Source organism: Epinephelus moara, chromosome 2, assembly GCF_006386435.1.
Source record: "Epinephelus moara isolate mb chromosome 2, YSFRI_EMoa_1.0, whole genome shotgun sequence".
Classification (NCBI taxonomy): domain Eukaryota; kingdom Metazoa; phylum Chordata; class Actinopteri; order Perciformes; family Serranidae; genus Epinephelus; species Epinephelus moara.
In genome coordinates this window covers 25828370-25851373 of record NC_065507.1, presented here as the reverse complement: position 1 = coordinate 25851373, position 23004 = coordinate 25828370, and the positions used below count along the sequence as shown (strand labels likewise).

General features: G+C 42.1%; 1 protein-coding gene across 5 annotated transcripts in view; it reads left to right on the top strand.

The window, feature by feature from the left end:
- zgc:77784 (uncharacterized protein LOC402947 homolog) overlaps positions 1–23004 on the top strand; it is a 75052-nt gene that overhangs the window by 5698 nt on the left and 46350 nt on the right. For all 5 annotated transcript variants that reach the window (XM_050070424.1, XM_050070442.1, XM_050070416.1 and 2 more), the window contains exon 2: positions 10778–11104. In XM_050070424.1, coding sequence (XP_049926381.1) covers positions 10778–11104 — 327 coding nt within the window. The remainder of the gene's footprint in view (positions 1–10777; positions 11105–23004) is intronic.

Genomic DNA, 23004 nt, shown 5'->3' with positions numbered 1-23004 from the left:
ACATGAAACTTTGCACAGAGATGCCTCTCCTCTGCCATTTTGAATTTTTTGAAAAACACTTAAAATCGATCTCTTCCTAGGAAGTTTGACCGATCTGCATGAAACTCGGTGAACATAACCTAGGGACCACTATCTAAAGTTCCCTCTTGGCAAAAGTTGAAAAAACGTACTAAAACTGAGCTTCTATAAGGCAATGAATATTGCGGAGGGCGTGGCTCATCACATAAAGGTGTATAACATCTCAAGGGTTTCACCGATCACCACGCAACTTTGTAGGCATATGACCAGACATAATCTGAGGGGACCCCTCCATTATTGACCCGATCAACCAAAATGGGGGCGCTAGAGAGCTTATTTCTTATCTAGGCCTAACTGCCATATCGATTTTTTCTAAACTTGGTAGATATGTAGAACAGGACGCCTCAAGGTGACTGGAGAAATTTAACTCTAATTGGCAACTGGGTGGCGCTATAACAACAGAAAAATGCTTAAAAATGGCTAAAATGCGACTGATCGCTGTGGCTCCCCCTGTGGCCAAATGTTTTTGTTTTCTCTAATTTTAGGTATGACTAAGTCATGGTATGGTATGCTGTACATAATCACGGAAACTGTCAGTGTGTCATTCTGTCAGTCAGTCATTCTGTCTGTCCCACGTTTTTCTACTCACTGGCGTGGTCAATCTATGTGAAACTGCACATAAGCATTGAGGATTGGCATAGGTAGAAGGTGACATGCACATAAGCATTGAGGATTGGCATAGGTAGAAGGTGACAAAGCTACCAATGGGTATGGACTAGTAATTATATGATTGGAAAAAATGACAAAAAATGTTACATGGATAGTCAGTTGTTCATCTGCAATGTTCTGTGGTCCCAGTAAAGTTTGTTTGTGCACTGAAGTAGCATAATAAATGACCTGGTTATCACTGAGATATACTTTTATATCATTTAAAGAATCTTTTGTAAGTAATCCTTTCTCATACACTTTTATAAGACAGCCTATCCTTTTTTAAATATAATTTATTTTGATTATTTGACTTCCTATTTTAGCCCTGCGATAGTCTGACAACCTGTCCAGGGTGTACCCCGCCTCTCGCCTAGTGTCAGCTGGGATAGGCTCCCAGCCCCCTGCAACCCCTAACAGGATAAGAGGTTACAGAAAATGAATGACTTCCTATTTTGAAATATTTGCTATTAGTAGTATAGTCGTAGTCACAGTCATGGCCCTAATTGTATTATAGTGAGCTAAGTCATGTTTTACAGATGTCTGTTTGAACTTTTGTACTGATAAAGCAGGAAAGAAGTGGATGTAAAAATATCTACTTTATCTCCTTACATTTCATGGGCGTAAACGTTCTCGGCACAGGGTGGCCTTCAGACACAGAAATAGAGGTGAATGGAGCAGCGCTCACAAAAGCTGAGTCCGACTGCTGTTTGCAGTGGCATTTTTTAACTCCAGCTGGTGACTATCATCGAATGTCAAGGAAAAGGAATTTTTTTTTTCTTTAGGGATTTTTAAAAATTTTTTGTAGTGGTGGTAACAACATTGCCAGCAGAAACACTGTGGCACACTGGGTGTGAATATGCATTTGCTGGGATTAGCGACTCTTGCCTAAACCTAACCAATCTGATCAATAAAGGCAACAAGCACAAGCCAATCAGAGGAAGAGTAGGGTGAGTCATGCCTTTGCTATCCTAGGAAAAGCTAATTTGCGCATGCATCTGGCCCCCGATTTGCAGCAGTTCAAAACGGAAGCTCTTGTTTTTCCTCTTTGGTAGTTTTGGCAGTGCCTGTGCTGATAATGACAGCGCCACCACATGGGCATTATTCCACAACTGGAGTTACAAATTACAGAGATTCCACCAAGTGCAATGCTTGTTGAAAAATAATGTTTTCCATGAGTTTGGCATAGAGCTGTGGCATGAAACTTTGTGGAGGAAGATGCCTTATTCTCTATGCAGGAAAAACTGGCTGGGAAACATAGTGGGGCATTATGCAGTTCAAGATAACAAAGTGAGTGATAATGTTGCTACAAAACTGCTGGATGTGTTAATGAGCAGGTTTGTGCTAAGTTAGTCATATCAACTTGAAAAGTGATGATATGTCAGTGTTGTGATCACAGTTTGTTTCCCCTGCCCCCAAGTTAAATCACACATCAGATCTTGATAAACAAATTATTCAGGTTGAAAATCTTCACTGATGTACATTTTATGATTTGTTGAGAACCAAATGGTGATCAGTGGAAACCAAAATCATCAACCGGCTGAGGGCTGGATTCAAAATCACACCAAAATTCAAATTAAACAATTTAAATCACAGGCTGATCCAACTTGTGTGCATTTTATCACAGCAACTCATAATGTGACTCAGTAGTGTGTATGGCCGCCATGTGCCTGTATGCACTCCCAACAACGTCTGGGCATGCTCCTGATGAGTCGGCATATGGTGTCCTGGGGATCTCCTCCCAGACCTGGATCAGGCCATCGGTGAATTTCTTGACAGTCTGCGGCGGTACTTGGTGGCGTCGGATGCACCGATACATAATGTCCCATAGGTGCTCAATTGGATTTAGGTCAGGGGAAGGAGAGGGCCAGTCAATGACATTGATGCCTTTGTCATCCAGAACTGCCTACACACTCTGGCCACATGAGGCCGGGCATTGTCCTGCACCAGGAGGAACCAAGGGCCCACTGCACCAGCGTAAGCTCTGACAATCACTCTGAGGATTTTATCCCGATACCTAAGAGCAGTCAGGGTACAGCTGGCCATGACATCTGTGAGATCTTCCAAGGATATTCCTCCCCAGACCATCACTGACCCACCACCAAACCAGTCATGCTGGATGATGTTACAGGCAGTATAACGTTCACCACAGTGTATCCAGACTCTTTCACGCATGTCACATGTGCTCAGTGTGAACCTGCTCTCATCTGTGAAGTGAACGGGGTGCCCGTGGCGGACCTGCCAGTTGTAGTGTTCTGTAAGCTGTAAGCGCAGGTCCCACTAGAGAACTTCGGACCTTCATGCCACCCTCATGGAGTCTGTTTCTGGCAGTTTGGTCAGAAACATGCACACCAGTAGCCTGCTGGAGGTCATTTTGTAGGGCTCTGGCAGCGCTCCTCCTGTTCCTCCTCGCACAAAGGAGCAGATACTGGTCCTGCAGCTGGGTTGATGCCCTTCTACGGCCCTGTCCAGCTCTCCTCGTGTATCGGCCGGTCTCCTGGTATCTCCTCCATGCTCTTGAGGCTGTGCTGGGAGACACAGCAAACCTTCTTGTGAGCGCACGTATAGATGTGCCATCATGGAGGAGCTGGGCTATCTGTGCAACCTGATTAGACTGCAGGTACCGCCCCATGCTGCCAGAAGTGACACTAGCAGAACACAAAACTAGAGAAGAATCAGTCAGGAAGGATAAGAAGGGAGCAGCTGTCTAAACCATTCCCATTTGGGGGTTGTCTTGCTTTTGCCTCTCCATCACACCTGTTGTCACTTTCATTTGCACCAAAGCAGCTGAAACTGATCCACAATCACTTGTGCCTCCTAAAAGGACAGATTGATGATATCCCTGAAGTTTAACTGACTTGGTGTTAAACTGTGACCGTTAAGTGCTCCCTTAATTTTTTGAGCAGTGTATATATATATGTCAACAAAAACAATGTATCCTAACAAAAAAACAATCACAAAGCCTTCATCTACATAAAGGCAATACCAGCAGAGGCAGGTGTAGATGGGAGGGGCCTCACGTGTAACAACAAGGGGGGGAAATAACATTAGTACCACTGATTATAGGCTAAAGTGTTGCGTTTAGCGTATCAAAAAGAAAAAAAAATATCAGCTTGAATTTCATTGTGTGTCAAATGAGTAGAGCTCAGATTTACTGTATTTCTCCATGAGAAGAACCTCTGCTTGTCACCCTGACACATTCATTTGTACACAGGACAGCCTTGAGAGTGTACATGAGAGCGATAACCTTGCACAACCCAGCACACTCTCATTCACAAAGCCTCCTCCGTATTGGACGACAGCTGAAGGTTGACTGCTTTTCACTCTTATGGATTATCTTTACTCTCAGTTGCACCACACGCTGAATGTCCATGTGAGGTTCGTCGAAGTTAAGATGTGTTTAAAAGGGTTTCATTGATTTGTCCTCTCTGGCACGACTTAGGCACAAAGATGATGCGTGTTTTGTAACTGGGGGTTTAACAGTGATTTGTTTTGTGATGCAGCATTCACTGTAAGCCTTTTGAATCAATACATGTTGAATTGGATATTTTACCTCCTGTTTGGAAAACAATACAGATCTGTATTGTTGAGTTGATATGTCCTGTTGAAGTTGTCATTTTTTTTCAAAACACACCTAGTAGTATTTGTTCATTGTAAGAACTGCTTTTGTGTTTTGTTTGCTGCTGGGAAACCACTGAAAGCAGTCAGATATAACTCCAATCTCTTATTCTGAACAGCCCTCAAAATAATACCTTCATAAACCTGAATGCACAATAAATTGGAAATATTCTCCTGCTGTAATTTGCCGCAACATATCGATCAAAGCTGTGAATGCTGGGAATCGTAACAACAGTTGAAATGATCTGAAGCAGCAATTTGTAAAACATTTTTTCCTGTTTATGTCATTTGTTTTGAAATTCTACAACAGTAGCCGATGTCCCTCCCTACTTGTTCATCTCTTGTAAATATGAAAGTCATTTCACACCAGAATGCCCCAGATTAAAATTTTCACACAAATCAAGTGACACTCTAAATTCCCATATTCACTCGGATATCTCTGAAGACCTACTGCCGGCTCTAATGGGGCGTGTTTATGATCTGACTAAAAACATACCTGCACAGAGGTCCCCATTAACGCCCATGACGTTTATTTTTTCGGTGTCACAAACAAGGCTGTCAGAGTTTCTTTTCTCTGAAAGGTGCTTTCAACCGCTGCACCACAATCTTCCTGTCATGAAGCAGACGTCACTGTGAAAATATTCTTCCTCACAAAGAAAATGTGTTGCTGTTGTGCTCAAGGTGCCACAGTTTTTTTCACTGATTGCACACTTGTCACAGGAGCAGGTTGTTGCTTGTCACTTTGGCCACCGAAGGCTGTTTGCCATTCTATTTTTTGTTTCTGACGCGACTACTTTCTCTGTAATTCATCAGCATGGTGCCGCATCGATACTGTTGCATGATAGCTGTATCTCTTGCACCCATTAACCCTCATTAATAATCCTCAGTGGGAAAAAGTGGTCCTAATGCACTTTTAATTCTTATCTCGACTGTGTCTGCAGAGTTAGGGGGTGTTTTAATTCTTCTGGACATCTTTTGAAAGTGTCTCAGTCACAAACACACTCACCAAATAAAATGAATATCCAAGGATTTGTCACGGTGGCATTTGTGCCATTCAAGCCGACTGAAAGCAGCCAAAACTTCACAGTATGTGCTGACACACCAAGTACAAGGACAGCTGGATCTCATTATCACTGGAAAGAAAATTTTACAAAACAGAGAGTGGAGACTACAGCCTCCATAAATGTATATAATAAAAGGAAGAAAATGACACATTGTTAACAGTTAATGATGTTAATGGAAGATTGATAAATTTATGAGGTGGTTGGAATGATGAGGTAACCAGAGGGCTTAGTCTGTGTCCCTTCTGAGTAAATATAATATAATCTGTTGATATCCAAAAGAGTATTTAATAAAAAGTTAAGGTTTTGGGACCAAAAATGAACTAATCAGAGTAATCAATGATCGTAAGAGACAGAACAGCTTTAAACAACAAAGACTACAGTTTGAAGTTGAAACTAAAGCAGTTGTCTCAAGAGAGAGCCATTTGTTTTATAGGATTATACAGTGATAAATAAAGATAAAACATTCTCATACAAATCCACGAATGGCTGTTATACTACATTAGTCATTCCAACTTTAATTATTCAGGAAATCTCATCAAGATCGACACACACACAAACACACGCCTACACTAATTAAAACAATCACATATATTATTAAAAATATGAGCTCGTAAAACTTTTAAGTTCCTCAGAGGAATGAGTGTTCCTCATATTAAAGCTGCACTGATCATTTTTTCATGTTAACAATGGTTGTGGGATGTGAAAGGGGAGGCTCCACAGAGGATTACCGCTCCGCATGACTCTGCAGTACCCCTCACTGCTCTCTATACAGAGCAGCATCAGAGTGTGTAGCCCCCTCATGCTAGACAAAAAACCCCCGCAAATGCCCACTTACATCTGGCTTTGGAAAGGGTTCAATTGGCTTTCACTCCCAGAACAAATGACTCTGCAGTAGTCACAGGTATTTATTGGCTCCAGCTCCAATTGGCTTCGATCGTCAGTGATGGAGATGTGACACCTGGATGGACGCACTAATTTTCACCCTTTTCCGTTGTGCTGCAATGACAATCAGTCTCCGTCCAAGTAGTGCTTGAATATCGTTCAGATTAGTCAGCACCAAGTTTGAAAGTGAGGGACTGAATTGGAACAGCTATAGACCCTTTTACTGTTAGCAAACTTTATGACCTTTTTTGGTGGGCGAGGCTTAGCTGGAAGCAAAACAATTCTCCACAGACATTAGCTAGTGCTAGCTTGGTGAAACCAGCCTAATCTCGCGAGCTCATATTCTATTTCACTCCGCAGATCAGTCTGGCCATGCAATCATGAAGGCGCACGTCATCAGAATAGGAGGGAAAAGGAACGGAGTGAATGCATTTAGTAAACAACCAACATGGCTACTGATTTTGAAACTGCGATGGTAAATGTGTTGAACGAACTGGAATGTCCATTTTCTTTAAAAGCAGAACAAACGGCTGCACTGAAAGCTTTATTGAAAAAAAGGATGTGTTTGCCGTCCTTCCTATGGGGTTTGAGAAAAGTTTAATTTACCAACTGGCTCCGTTGATCGGGAAAAAGATGGGACTCAGTGAAAACCCAGTGGCTTTTGTTGTTTCTCTGCTAGTTGCTCTCATGGAGGAGCAGGTCAGGGAAGCGACCAAGCTGGGAATCACAGCCATGCAACTCGGAGTCCACAGTGAGGAGGAAATCCGCAAAGACGGCAACACTCTTTCCCAGACATCATCACAGCTTATCTCCACTGCACGCTGCACTAGCTTGCTGGTCTGTTTACAGTGGTGTTGTGCTAGCTACATCACACGTTTTGTTTACTCTGATTGGTTTTCCGTCTTTCCAGTTGCGTGAAGGGGCACTTTGAGTGACAGTCAGTGATACTGCCCCTCGGGAATAGAGGAAATGTACACTCCGTGTCCAGACCCATTCGCGTTTTGCGTATTGGGTCTGACAACGCTAGCGCTAGCAGGAAAGTTCTGTCGGCTTGTTTTAGACAATGGAGGATGATGATGTGAGTGCTGCGTCCAGAAATACTCATTCTGAGTGTCAGAGTGCACTCTGGCACAAACTGGGCCGTTCATAAATTTGAGCGCTGTCTGAATGTACCGTTTGGTTATTCAGAGCACCGCACTCTCAAGGTGGCAGAGCGCTCTCCTAGGCACTCTGTCTGAGGAGATGGAGCAGCAGAGCATAGAGCAGAGTGAATGTGTGATTTAAACCGCTCATTTATTTATATAAAAAATACAATGCTCTGTTTCTTCAACCAACAGGGCTCTCATTTTAGTGCAGAGCATCAGACTCAATATATGAGCGCACCATGTTAGGTCACTCACTGTCCAGGACTGCGAGTGTTACTTGAATAAGTAAACACTGACCAACGGGACCAGACTGGCCGACCCATATGCTCTCACTCAGCGGATGGATGATTTGACAGGATAGCTGAAGGAGGGATGGCCAGCTTTGTGGTAGATTACTATGCCAATCTTACAAAGGAGGACGACACTTGAACGACTTCCTCCTGTTTGTTTTGCTATCGAAGCTAACGTTAGCTAATGTGCTTAAAAGTTAGCGTTACGGCGAAATCCAATCCTCTTAATACCTCCCCAATTTCTGATGAGGTGGACATGATAACTCTCAATATACATAACATTATTCGACATAAATACTTTTCCCTAACCTGATATGAAGTGTGCGCTGCACATGATCGCCTCCGTCCAGTTCTTTCGTCTTATCTCATTTAACCAGTTTTCTTTGTTTTTGTTGACGGACAGTGGCAGCAGCTGGTATGCGATACGATTTAAGTTTTGAGCCATGACATATTCTATTCTGGCTCCCAATAACACAACAAGACAACACTTTAAGACTCCTACTGTATGTACACTTCAGCCCTGTGGTGGCGAGTCATGTTTTGCCTCCAGCTAACAAACTGACATCATTGTGATGTTGGCCCTGAAAGGGTCTATACAAAGAAGTAATCAAAGAAGTAATAACCTCACAAATTTTACTGGCCTCCATGCTGCTTACTACCGTTTACTAACCAGATTTCTGGTGCGTCCGTGACACAAGATGTGGCACACCAGAGAAAGAACGAAACAAAACAGAAAGACATACTCATCTACTGACAATGGGAGAGGAGTCTATCGACTACTTTAAGCAGGTTGCTAAATTTGGCAGAAAAAGGTCAACAAACTTTTTGCTGCTTTTGTTGCACAGATTAGCCCCAGCGCTGAACTATGGGATGAAGGTTTCCATGGGAACATGTAAAGTGGGTTGGAAAAATTATAGCTGCAGATGCAGGTTGCTGTTCTAAGAAGTATAGAATAAAGATGAAGTTACAAGTTAGTTAAGCACATTAACTGTATTTGGCACTCCACTGCTCTGTCTCCTCAGACTGAGTGCTCAGGGTACGGTCTGCCACTCAGAGAGTCTGGTGCTCTGAATAACGAAATGGTATGTAGAAATATATATTGAAACAGCGCTCTGAATCAACTGAATGACTATTTATGAATGCACTTAATGTGTCTAGGAGGAAGGAAGGTAGAGACAGACAGAGAAAGACATAGAGGGGCGCACACTCCAAAAATAGAAAATCAATATGTGGCAGCCAGTGTTTATATTGTGGCGGGCCGTCACAAATAATTGAATTTGTAGGAAATATGGCATTGAGTTGAATTATGGGGAGTGTAGGATCCAATGTTTTGGGAGCTTGACCCAAAAATAGAAGGAATTGTTAGATATTTTGGAGCCCCCCCCCCCCAGCCCCCACTCCCTACCTCAAAGAATATAACTTCACTGAAATGCAGCATTAAAATGCGGAAAGTAATCTTTTAAGAGGTCAGCTGTCTCACAGTATTTTTTTTTGTGATAAAATCCAGTTATGATAGAGGAGGAAGAGTTCAGAGTGATGTAACTGTGTTACATGAGCTGGGATTTTAAAGAGCCTGCGAATCCTTTTCATGCTTTAAAAACACGGTTCACCATCAGGACATCACTCAGCTGTAGAGAGCCTTCTTCAAAAATCAAAATAAACCTTCTGTGGACAAACTCAGTGAGACGTGTCAATATGTACTCGTCACAGAAACCATACAGATGTGACAGAAAGCAATCTAAAGGAAAGTGCATTATAGTATCTTAAAGGATTAGCATTACAGGCCTGGCATGAAATAATTTACACTTGTTCTCTTTATGTAAACAAAGTGTGTTATTGCCGGGACTGACTGGAGGTGCCGTGGCACATTTTAATGGCTCGATTAGTATTCATCTACATCCTGCATTAGTGTTTTGAGCTGTCCTGGTTTGTGACCCCGGGGTGTTTAGCTGAGAGCGCTCGTATCGCTCTTTAGATGTTGACTTCAGGTTTGTGCCATGATGGCGACTCCTGGCCCCGCGAGGATCAAATCACTTCATGAAAAGACATAAATCTGCTTACAGCTGAAAAGTGAGGGTTTATCCTGATGCCTCAGATTTAAGTATAATGTACCAGAAGCATGTACAACAACATGTGTGTCATTAGGTTACTCCTGACTGCTCCTCTCCGATGATAATGGAGGATTTTCAAGCCGTCTAGATTATGTGCTGAAAATAATGCCTCAGACGGAGCAGCACAATAATCAGTGGCACAGTGACCATTTCATTTTCTTTCTTTTTTTTCCCAGAGTGAGGGAGAGACCATCTGTTCCTAAAAGCAGCAGTATTTTGAATTATTCATTTTTTCTGACTGTAACACACTGTTAGAGACATTTGGTCTTCGTCTAAAAGCTTACCTTAGGATTTGAAACAGTGTGCCTTTCCCTCACCGCCAAAGGAAGATAGTAATGGATCCCTAGAGAGAAGAATATGGGGGTTATCTATATCTCTCCACCTCACTCATTTTCTCAGCTCCGATCTCTCTCCCCTTAAACGCATAGATCTGCTTGTCTTATTCTCGGCTTTCCACCAACTATTATCTCTACCTCTGCAACAATCCTGATTGACACAGAGATTGGCCATTACCATATCACATGCCTGATTGAATCCTCTGTACAGGTGGTGTCTTCTGTGAAAATACTCTGCTATATATATATATAGATATGTTCTCTTAGGGCTGCTGTGTTTTGCTATTTGCAGTATATTGCAGGAACAAATGGATATCAAGTTTAGTGATCTGAAAGGCACAGGGTTTTGCTGGAATATGTGATGTCTTCGCCTTGAATTCAGAGTTGACCTTCAAGGAGAGATTACCCATGATTTGCTGCTTCACTACACACACATTTGTCCAACACACAACCGGTGTCTTTGTCCGGCAACCTCTAAAGGAAGACACGTTTGCCAATTTCAAATGGCTTTGCTGCTGTCTCTCCTGGTAGAAAAAAAGATAATACGTTTTCATGAATGGTAGGTGGTCAGATAGGAAGATAACATCTGCCCTCATCTCCACTTCACAGGGTCCCGGGCAAGGTTTGAAGACAGCGCACCCCGGATTGTGGAAGACCCCTCAGATTTGATCGTCTCCAAGGGGGAGCCTGCCACGCTCAACTGCAAGGCAGAGGGCAGACCCACTCCCAGTATAGAGTGGTACAAAGATGGCGAGCGTGTGGAGACGGACAAAGATGACCCCCGATCCCACCGCATGCTCTTGCCCAGCGGCTCCCTCTTCTTCCTACGCATTGTACACGGACGCAGGAGCAAACCAGACGAGGGCGTCTATACCTGTGTGGCCCGCAACTACCTGGGAGAGGCCATTAGTCGCAATGCTTCACTGGACGTTGCCAGTAAGGCTCTACATTATTGATCACAGTCCTGAAAGTGCGTGTGTGTGTGCACGTTTTTTTGTGTTGGTGTGTGTGTGTATAGGATACAGATGCTTCACAGTTGTGTCCCAGATCTTTTTGCAGCCGTCTGGCAGCTTTATGGAGGTCCACTGGAGAGTTGGCCGTGCTTAAGAATAATGATATAAAACAACCAGACTGTAGGAAGCAGTCTCGTAAAAGATGGTGGTGTGGGTGGAGATAAATTCAGCTGTAAGTAATAGTCTGTGGATTAGTTTCTAATTTTAGGCTGCTGTGACAATAATGTATTTTGTCTTCAGCTCTTAGGTGTGTATTCCTGTGACTTTAAACATGTCTGGGGCACTTCAGCCTGTTCACTACTAGTTCAATCAAACATTTAACTATGTGACAAAATAGGTAATTTGCTTCTAATAATAATAATAATAATAATAATAATGCTATGATAGTTAAAGTCTATATCTATGTCTACCTAGTAAAAGTAATGTGCCAGAATTCTTATATAACCCATGTAATCACTAAGGCTGTGATCACGTGACCAATGCACTGATGGTAGTAAAGAAGGAAGTAGTATAAAGAGCAAAAGTCTGTGTAAGGAGGCAGGTTGAGGTGGTTGATGGGTAAAAAAACATTTGACTTTCCCCCAGGACACTGTTGATCTGGTCCCATGTGAAACCAAGTGAACTCTGAGTTATGTTCGGGCATGTCGTCACCATGTTTCTTTTCCTAAACCTAGCCTACAAAACTTTACTTCCTAAATCTAACTTTTAGTGCTGACTCAAATGCTTCTAAGCCCACCCCAGGTCCCAGTGCAATATTTGTAGATAATTTTCACTGATGCTTCTAAGGTCCTAAATTGGTATTCAGGACTGCCCTAGTAACTTTAGTCTCCTAAACCTAATCCACTTAACTTTACGTTAAGTATGTATGCCAATTGTGGGGCACTAATTCGTTAATATCAATTGACGGTTTAAAGAGGATACGTTGATTCTGGTGTTTGAGGGTGTAGAGTGAAACTGTTTTCCTGAAATGACACGATTTAAGTTTTCTTAAAACATTAAAGGGAAATTCTGTTTTTTATTCCTGCGCTGTTGACAGCTGTAGCTGGAGGCGTTATGTTTTGGGTTGTCGATCCATATGTCCGTACATCCATTTGTCCTGTTCCCATGAATGCGATATCTCCTTGGGGATATTTCTTCAAATTTGGCACAAATGTCCACTTGGAAGAACTGATTAGAATTTGGTGGTTGTAGGTCAAAGGTCAAACTCGTTGTGACCTCATCTGTCTCATTCTTGTGAAGGCAATATCTAAAAAAAAAAAAAAAAAGCCTTGAGGGATTTTTTTTTTTTTTTTTTTTTTCAAATTTAGCACAACTTTTCCCTCGGACTCAAGGATGACCTGATTAGATTTTGGTTGATAAAGGTCAAAAGTCAAGGTCACCGTGACCTTGTATCATTCTCATGCTTGTGAACATGGTATCTCAAGAACACTTTGAGAGAGTTTCTTCAGATTTGGCCCAGATATCCTCTGATTTGAATTTAGTGGTCAAAGGTCACTGTGACCTTGCACCAGTCTCCATCTCATTTTGTGAATTTTCTGATATTTCAAGAAGGCCTTGAGGGAATTCAGATTTGACAGAAATGTCCTCTTGGACTCAAAAATGAACTGATTTGAATTTGGTGGTGAAAGGTCGAAGCTTCTTACGCTAATTTTAGGATAGGATGATGAAATGATGACATTTTATATCCAAAAGGTCAAAGGTCAACTTCACTGTGACACCATAATGCTCTTCAAAGACACTCTTCTGGCCGTTACTCAGGAACAGAAGGGGAGACATTTGGTCAGATACTGAATTAGTGACATTAATCTTGGGTGTCCACCTTGAAACTGTGCTGATTGTCCAGATCTGTGCTGCCAGGTTGAAGATGTGTGTAAAGCATCCATGTTTTTACAGACATGGATGTAAACTGTAACTTGACGTGTTTATGGAGGCACACAAGTGGTAATTCCATTTTTTTTTTTTAACCTGGCTGTCTATTATCATATTTTTGTCCATTAATTAATTAATTAATTTAGAAATGTTCTGAATATGGGTGTCTGCTATCAGTAACAACCATTTAATTAAACAGAAAAAATGTAATGAATATGTGGTGTATAGATTTTAAATATGGGAAATACACTTGTAATAGACTGCTATTAGATCAGTTTTTGCTTTATACTGAGGTGCAGGAATCAGTTTCAGGGAAGATTAAGTTGAATCAGTACACCCCTAATTTAATTCACCACCCTTGTTGCAAAGATTGGAGAAACGCAGACTCTGGCAAGATCAAGATCAATCCGTAAAGGAGAGTGAGTCTCCTATAACATTCAAAACACCTGAGTTTAACAGGAAAAAATATTTCCTGAAAGCTTGTCTTCGTGTCATCTGTTATGCTATGCAGCTCACTAACAACAGCTGCAGGGGACTACTTTTGTGTTTACTGTCGGTCAGACTCAATGACAAGTGTCGGAGATGATTTCTCTTAAACTGAAGTGTTTTGAAAAGCTGTAGGAGGCCACTTGTGCTTCTTGTCCTGATCGGTGTCTTTCCTGCCAGTCTGAGTTCCCTAAGTCTTTACAATGGAGATGATGGATAGCATGTTATCATGACTAATGCACCAAAGTATGAGGATAACACCTGGGATGATAAATGTCCGAATTTCCCTTTAAACTGCTTCTAGATGGCTGGCCTTCTTATACACAACACAGTAACACATGTATGCCATAGTTCAGTTTCACAATCAACTTTCGAGACAGTCTGAGCACATTTGAAATTAGAAAATTTGAGTTGCAACTAACAGTTATTTTTATTGCTGATTCATGCTGTCACCCTTTTGTCTATAAAATGTCAGAAAATAGTGAAAACATCCAATTATAATTTCCCAGAGTTCAAGGTGCATGTCTTCAGATGCCTTATTATGTCTGATCAATAGTCTAAAATCCAAAGAGAGTCATTTAATTGTCATATCAAATAACGGCAGCACATCCTCACATTTGAGAAACTGGAACCAGAGAAACTGTGGTATTTTTGCTTGATCACGTCCACAGAAAATAAACCTTCACTGGTCACTTATACTGAGAAATGTAACCCAACTGTTGTTGCTGACCTGTGGAGACCTTCTCTACGGCGGCCAGATTATCATCACATCACCTGCGAGTCTGCTCTGCGTGCACAAACAAGCTCATGTGTGTGAGCACGCGTGTATAGCTGTGTTCCTCTTTGTGTGTTGTCTGTTGCCACTGAGAGCAGCAGGGGAGTGGGAGCTTTCTCCTATCTTGGTGAAAGTGCACTGAAGTAAAAAGCTCCCACTAGGAGCCGCGTCTATTATTTTCCCTCCTCGGTCGAGGACACGTGCAATTGTCTTCCTTCCCTCCTAATTGTGCCAGTGTGCCTCGGCCCTGGGCTGAACTGCAGCCTCTCCTTGGCATGAGGAAATTGATTAGTCAGTGGGTGGATTAGGGGAAGGAGCATAACAGATTAGCAAGGTCGAACTGTCCTCGTTAAAAAACACAAAACAGCAATTTGTGCGCGGTCTTATCTTCCACCATATTGAGGCTAGTGTGTGTGTAACTGCTCATGGCTGGCTGACCTCATCTGTAGCTCGCATCCAAAAATAGGGACTCAGATATACTGTATATTGGGAACCACAAGAAGCTGCAACTAATGCAAATATCCACGCTGGGAGAAGATATGATGCATATGCTGTCATATTGCCTCTCTTAAATCGTTGATAATGAAATTTAGCGTTGTGTGCAGCTGGAGATTACAGTACAGTCATATTGGTAAAGGGATGATTTACCTACAGGCACTGAGTGACTAACAGTATTAATAAGTGCCTGTTTTTGCTCCTAATCTGGCAGCCTCCAGCTAGAGAGGGCATATGCTAAGACAGCATGGTGGTGGTCTTAGACTCCCCCCTCCCCTCTGTGTGAGGTTGTGCTGACTGTGGGGTAAATAGTGACCCAATTAGCTCTGGCAGGGAGGTGGGGGGAGTGTGCAGTGTTAATGAGAGGCCAGTTTTTAAGCTGGTGGTCTTGCAGAAATGTGTGCGTGTGTGTGTGAGGTAGCAGTCTGAGGGACAACAGGTGGGAGGAGGAAGAGCTTAAAACTCCCACTGAGCAGTAATTAATACCGATGCATCTGTTCGACTGTCGACGAGTCGGAGCAGGGAGAGGAGTGCTGACACTAACCTGGTTTTAAACACATTAATTACACATTAATTGCTGGTGAATGATGCATAATGTATTGTGCTGCATGACTAAGACTTTTCTCTGCAGTGCACTTACAGATTTGCACTTCACTCAGTGCTGGCCACATAATTCTTAGCCCCGAGAGAACAGCTTTTATCTGGACTGGTGTATGCAAGAGTTAGCTAAAATTGCTTCTTTGAAGGTACATGATATCTTTGTGAGGCTACGCAGTAAAGGGTGTAACCATAGAAGACAGAGGAGCAAACGCACATATCTCTTAAATCTCAATAACACATAGTTCTGACCTGAATGTCAAGTTAGCTCATTGGTTGATCAAACATTGCGTTTGGAGGTTTTTTGTAGTTTTTCTTTCTTGGTTTGGATGTACATATTAAGATCCTTCTTAAATCACTTGATATAGATGCCCATCTTGTCATCCTCTGGTACATTTACGTTGATAAATCCAAAGTCTTTCTCCGATGCAGTAGTTTGTTTACACTCTGAGTGTGGTAAAAATGGATTTCCTGATTTCTTGAGACTCTCCTCTAAGATAGAACCACAGAGTTTGTTTATACAAGCAGCAATTATGACCCATATTTATGTTTATTGTTTGGATAATGTCTGTAATTACTGTGACAGGAGCAGAGGAGGAAGACAGGCGATGTGGTATAAAGAGTGACAAAGTCCGCTTAGGGTGGGTGGAAGGGAAGGTGGATGGGTCAGACTAACATAGAACTTTGATCCGGGTGATCGATGTTTGTGTCCCTTGTGGAAATAAAAGTCAATGTTGAGTTCTTTTAACAACGTGACATAGTATATTGTAGTCAGACATACATAGGATCTCATGTACGTTAGTAACAAACATTTATTTCAAGCAATCATGATCATGGTGCATCTGTGACTGCTTCACATCAGCAACTATGTGTTAAAAGAAATGGCCACTTTCTTTTTAGTGTAGTTTTTTAATCCACAAAACTCGTTCGGGGTATTGGAGGATAACAGCTAGCCGGAATAACAGCTACACTTGAAGTACATGGAACCCACATGTTGAAAATGTAATAAAATTTCTCACCGTGGTCAGTTAGCCTGCCCTGCAGACGTGCTGTGTTTACATGGCAACTCGCGCGAGACTAGCTGATGGCTAGTGGTGGTGCTAGTTCTCGAGTCTCGCGCGAGTTGCCATGTAAACACAGCACACCTAACTGACCACGGTGAGAAATTATGCTATAAAAGTGGAACAAATGACGTCTTTTCAAGTCAATTTTGCATGCCGTGGCTTCAGGGCACTTGGATTACGACGGACGAGCCGTTCTGATGTTTTTGAAATGCATTAGCGGAGCTTTATTACATTTTCAACATGTGGGTTTCATGCACTTCAAGTGTAGCTGTTATCCTCCAATACTCTGAACGAGTTTTGTGTCAGTAAGTACTGTCTGTATTTAAATTCTAAAGTGACCATTTCCTTAAACGGTCATATGCAAGCTAGTCTGTTTTCCACCAGTAAGGGCACTAATTATGCGCTCCTGTGGGTCCTATTGGAGGGTCGGAACAAATGACCCATGGGGTTGTATGGGTTGGGTCAGTGGTTCTCAACCAGGGGTCCAGGGACCTCTGGGGTTTGTTGAGGGAGCTGGTCCCCAGAAAATAGGGATTAGTTTATTTTCACTTTTCAATTCACTATTGAGGTGCCCCAGTGTAAATAAAAGCCATTAAGTTTCAAGTTTCAAGTTTATTTATTTAGAAATGGGACAATGCATATTAATGAACATTTTAAAAGAAAAAAAAAATGTAAATATGAGAAGAGATTGTAGCTGTACGGCTAATTTCCATCTCCTGTCCCATAGGCAGGTAGGTGTAAGAAGAGAAGAGGAGGGAGGAAGGACAATAAGAACTTTCCACAACAACCACAATAACAACAAAATATTCTATGTTCTATTGCAGGGTGCCCGGCCATAATAAAGTAACCATTCTGATCATAGGTTTCACTTCCTTCACAGTTATCCTCTTAACTGTAGTCGACAACTTTAGAATTCTTGTCTTAATCATGTCTAACAACCAAAATCTTTTCAGATGAAGGCCCCTGAAGCACAATCTTATCAATGTGCATCAATTTAAGGGTCCGTGACACAAAAAAGGTTGAGAACCACTGGGTTGGATGAACTGTGTAAATTTCGTCTATGTTTTCTTTACATTGCGGTTTACTAGATGTGACACTGCTTGCTACAGGATACAATCTGTACAAGTATGACAGAAACACACACACACAAAACGCGTCTGAACAACACTGATGTGTGTTCACTTCTGGAGCCTGGAGAGGAATAATTCCAGCCTGAGCTGTTTGCTACAGGTGTCTTCCTTTTCCTCAAAGCTTTTGGAATGATGCGGGAACACAAACGGTCACACCCTAATTTGATAAATGTGATCATATCGACTGACAATGAGGGAATGGATACTCTGAAAAGCCCCGAGGCTTATCCGCATTAAAACAAATATTATCTGGTGCAAATCCTCACATTTGAGCAGCTGGAACATTTTGGATATTTTGCAGTTTTTCTTGATCAACTCCACAGAAAATAAGCAATCACTTTTGTTGTCTGTTCATATTCAACTCATACCTGAACTCCTTTTTGCAAACGCATTTTCGTCCACTTCCGTTCGTCCATCCCTTGGTAGTAAAAGGCAGAGGTGTGATCACATTAAGGTGGTGCGACAGATCTTGTCCCCACATAATTTACTTACCAAAAAGCTCCAAGAAAAGAGAGGACACCTGTAGCATACTGCTTACTCTCTCAGGCTCTGGTGTAATAATGGGGATGTGATAGGATTTGTATTCCGATAAACAGAAGAAAATATAGCCCGGGACATACGCTGACTTCACCGCTGAGTCATGGAGGTTTGTGTCAGAACCTAAAAAGGATTCAAGAACTTAGAGAGATTTCTTTGTTCTGTACAGTCAGTCCCTATTTGCCTCACAGTTTGCAGTTGAGGTGATGTTTTTTATGCTCAAATGCATTTTGCGCACCCCGAGGTCCACAAGTTATGTTTTTTGTATAGCTGCTGTTGCTGCCTTCTAGAGTACCTCGTAGTAAGGAGCTCGCTTTGCTCGGAAATGCCAGCAGCAGTCATTATTCTGTCTTTTTTTCTTCCCTTTTTACTGTAAGCTGCCAGTGACCGGCTGACTTGCCTGGCTGTTGGATAAAAAAAAACAGAATAATGAGAGAGTGGGAGTGGAAATCCATCCTCCGTTCTCCCCAACTGTTTTTTCATCTTTAAAATAAAACAAGATAGGGGGTAAAAACAGTAGTAGTGCATATTTCAAAATCATGAATGTGAATGTCTGCCTCAGCAAGGAGACGGTCACATGGTGCGGCAGGATTAGAATAAAGTAGGACAAATAAAAAATAAAACTTGTTTAAAGGCTTTAGAGCCAGATGTTCCTCTTACTCCTGATGAGGGATTATGAAGGAATCAAAGTTCTGGTTGCAGCTTGTTTCTTGGCTTCTTCTGCGCTACGTTCTCTTTTTACTGGGGATAAATATCAGATACATATCATCCCCGATGAATACGGTTTATGTGCAGCTCAGAATTTATCTTTACATAGATACAGAAAAATGTGACTCTGAAATTGTGCGAATCACTTCATGTGAGCACCGTCAAGCCTCGCTAATGATACAGAGTGTGTTGTCTGCCTGTCGTGTTTGTTTGTAATTGAAACATCACATTTTTTGGAAGTGGAGGAATCCATAACCATGATTTTTTCATAAAGGCTATTTGCCCTGGAGTCTCTTCTCATCCTGCATCAACACAATCAGACAATGGATGGATTAAAGCAATCTCTCTTCTCTGTAGGCAAAGCCTCCATTAGCTGTGACAGGGCAGTATCATGGCAATGGGATTAGACCACCTCCCTAACGGGTTTACTCCTCTCCTGAAATAAAAGAACAATGGGAGCTAGGCAGCAGGTCGTCTCGGCCTCTCAACAGTGTGCACGTCCGCTGTCCTTTAACCTTTCTGTCCTTCCTTCTACCTGTCAGCTGTGAAAACGCAGAGCCTGGTCGCCATTCACACATCTGTCTGGCCCACGCTGTCTGTTCTGCCTGCTTCCCACACTCACTGTCACCTCGTGTTTAGCACAAAAGCCTTTTTTTTCCTTCCTGTCTGTCACACTCACCCATCATGTTTCTTTCTTGCTGGGTATGTAAATGGTCTGTGAACTGTTAAGTAATTTGCCCTGCGGCTGCTTGAGTTTAGTCCCAATCAATTAACAAAAATACAGCAATATACATTAATAAGCCCTGTGCATGCACCGCAAAGTGCAAATGCCATACATACAATTTTCTTGTGATTAATCTCTCCTTCTCCCTCTGTTCATTTTTCCAAAAACACTAACAGATGGCCTTTCTGCAGTCCTAGAGCTCCTCTCTGCTAAACACTACATAGCAGAGATAAATGTCACTTAAAAATCAAGTGATGAATATTCTCGGGGAGATTAAATCTCCTAATCTGTATATCCCTGAAATATTAAAGTTATGAAAATGAATGGGTGCTCTCGGAATAGCGCCCGCAGAAATAATGATGAAACTGCTGAAAGTCATTTAGCCCTGCTGTGCCATTATTTAAGCTCACAGGAAGTGCCTTGGGGAAAATGAGGATTTGTCTCAGCAGAGGCAGGGTCAAACCTCAGCTGCCCTGCAACAACCACGCTCCCTGCTTGAGCCCGGCACGGACGGACGGAACAGAGAGCGCAGGGCCTGGTTTAGGAGATTATTTGGCAGACCTCGTCGTTTAATGTCTGAGAAGTTAAGTTTGGGACAGTAGCCCCTCAGGAGGGGGAGGGAGGATTTGTCTTTGTGTTTCTGAGGAGATTGGTCGATTCTGTGGCGGGATCATCATCACACATAAACACCCGTGAGAAACTGTGTTTGGCATGGCAGGCTTTTAAGTCGGAGCAAGGAAGGATCACATTAACTTGAACACAGCTTCAAAGAAAATGTTGGAGCTCGTGTTGCACAGTGTTTGGGGGTAGTGATGTTAGGAATATATTCTGCTCTCTGGCATGTGTTTCAAACCCTCAAATGTCCCACTTTCTGCGAGTCTGTGCCCGGGGACTCTGGGTTTCAAATGCTAAAGGTGTGTGCGTGCATGCGTGTTTGTGTCTGCGAGTGTGCAGTAGTTCAGGGATTAGCTCTCTGCCCATAACTTTTTCACTTCAGTCACCATGGCAGTGAAACAAAGGTCTCTGTGCGCACATCTAACCAGGCCTTACAGACGGAGGTCTAAAAATAATGCAGTGCTTTCAATTAGCCCCTCAGCTCTGCAAAGCATTTGAAACAGGCAGCCAAGTGAACAGGGTCGGGGTTATCTGGTGAAAAGACCTTTGGGAGGAGTGTGAGTGCCTTTACTGGTTATAGTCCACCCATACTGTTGCTATAGCTCCTGCAAAGGCTTCCTAATTGTCCTGGTTTGAGAGCGTCTTCAGGGTGTTTTAATTTTCTGTGGCAGATGTCCACGTTATATATCTACAAGCTCCGTGGTCAGCGAAGTTCCTCCTCCGCTGTCACATAATCACCCGCTCTGAGATGTATTACAGTGTTTGAAAATGAGTAATGATTAAAATATCACTGCAGCATAATGAGAACTTTAATAAAAGAGGTTAGAAGTTCTTTGTTTTGTAAAGACTTCTCACTTTTCCCTATCCTAAATGTCACAGCATTAAAAATCCCACATGGTGAGGAGAGTAAACTTGCAGTTAGTTTTCAGTAAAGCTCAGTTTAAGAAGGCAGTTATGTGTCATTGATTAATTCATTTCGCAGAGTTTAGCCGAATAAAAAGGGCGTATGCTGTACAGATTGACTGATGTCCACTTCAGACCTGAGAGAAAACTGTCAGCCGCCTCACTTAGTTTTGAAAGATTCATAGTGTTTTACCCAGGACAATCACAGACGTCGAACTCAAGTGAGGAATGATTTTCCGTCTTTAAACAGCTGTGATAGTCATTTCAGATGAGATTTCAGTGTGTCTGAATATTGATGCTGTATTAAAGGCCAGGGCTGCCATGTTGACACAGACCTGTCAGGCGCACTGATGGATAATTAATACGGCATGGATTTAATTATGTACTTAGAGTAATTGGCTTAGACTGAACTAAGTGCTCAGTTTAGTCGATTTAAGGTGGATTGCAGTAATGTCACCAAATCCTAATGAGTAAAGACGGAGATTACACCAGTTGATCCATCACAAACATGAAGTTTAAAATGATTTACCACTCAAATTCACAGTCATTTTTGAAATATTAAACGAAAGAATATCTATCACAAAATAAAGGCTAACTGTCATTAGCAGATTTAATCGACTGTAGCTAGCTGGTGGCCCTAAAAATACATATCAAAATGAAATATGCACTTGGTTGTGTAGATAATTTAATGCTAAAAGACTGCGTATCCCACACCAGGCAGTCAGCATTCTCACCATTTGAATGAAATTTGATTTAAATGAAAATAAAGAAACAGCATTGTGTATCAAAGGGAAGAGATAGTCAGCTCCTCTTTCAATGCATTATAATTAAAAATGTGATTAATATATGATTTATGCTGAAAGGCACTTGCGGTTGCCATGGTTACAATGTTAGTGCAGCTACAAAGGGAGGCATGGCTCTTGACTTTTGCAGCAGTAAACAGTACGAGCCCTGACACACCAAACCCACGGTCGGCCTTAGGTCAATGTCCAGCCGTCGGTGAGCATCTGTAGCCCTAGTTATTGGAATGTGTCCTGCACCATTGGCACTAGTCCTTTGTTAGCCCTTGACGGCCCTTGTGGCCCTTGTTGGCCCTTGTTGTTGCCAATTCAAGATGTTGAATGTGCGTCTGTGCTGGCTGAGCTTGTCGCTGAATGAAATTACTCTGATTGGCAATTCAGCTCAGTGCACAAGAAGATAAATGACAGTGAGAAAAGAAAATAAACGAGTCAAGTGAAATTGAAACAAATGTGTTATGTTAGGTAAGTTTATTATTTTAACAATTTGAAATCTTTAGCAGAAAGGGCTCTTATTGTATGATTGTGTTATTGGTCGTGAACACATGGTAAATCACTTGTTCTCTCAACACTGGGTTGTCTTGTTAATGTGCTAACTGGCTAACTAGCATCTTGAATCATAGATGTATAATAATAACTAGGTACCGAACCCCAAGATGGCACCCATTCACTCCAGTGGGCACATACTCCAAAAAATGTGTCAAGCTTCAAGGATTACTTCTGTGCTATGCAACCCTACTGAATATGTGCAGTCATGTTTCACCAGCTGGACCTGTCTGCAAGTTCCCGCTCAGCTCATAGACTTAACATTGTGATGACATCACAGATTTTGACATTGTCTTTCTTGGCTCAAGAAAAGTTTGAACAATATAAAACCTCCATGGATCAAAAATTCGTTATAGAAAGAGTCACAATTGACCCTGTTTGCAGTTTGAGGTAGCCTGACAATAGTTTTAGAAGCGTCTCATTTACAATAATGGTCTACGGAGAAAATGCTTATTGGGCTGCAGGTTTTTTTTTTGGTGCAATACCACCAGTGGCCACTGAGAAAAATTGGAAGCAAGGCTTAGCAGTATTTCCGGGGGCCTGATCTGTCCTGTTGATCTTCCAATTTCCCTTTTTG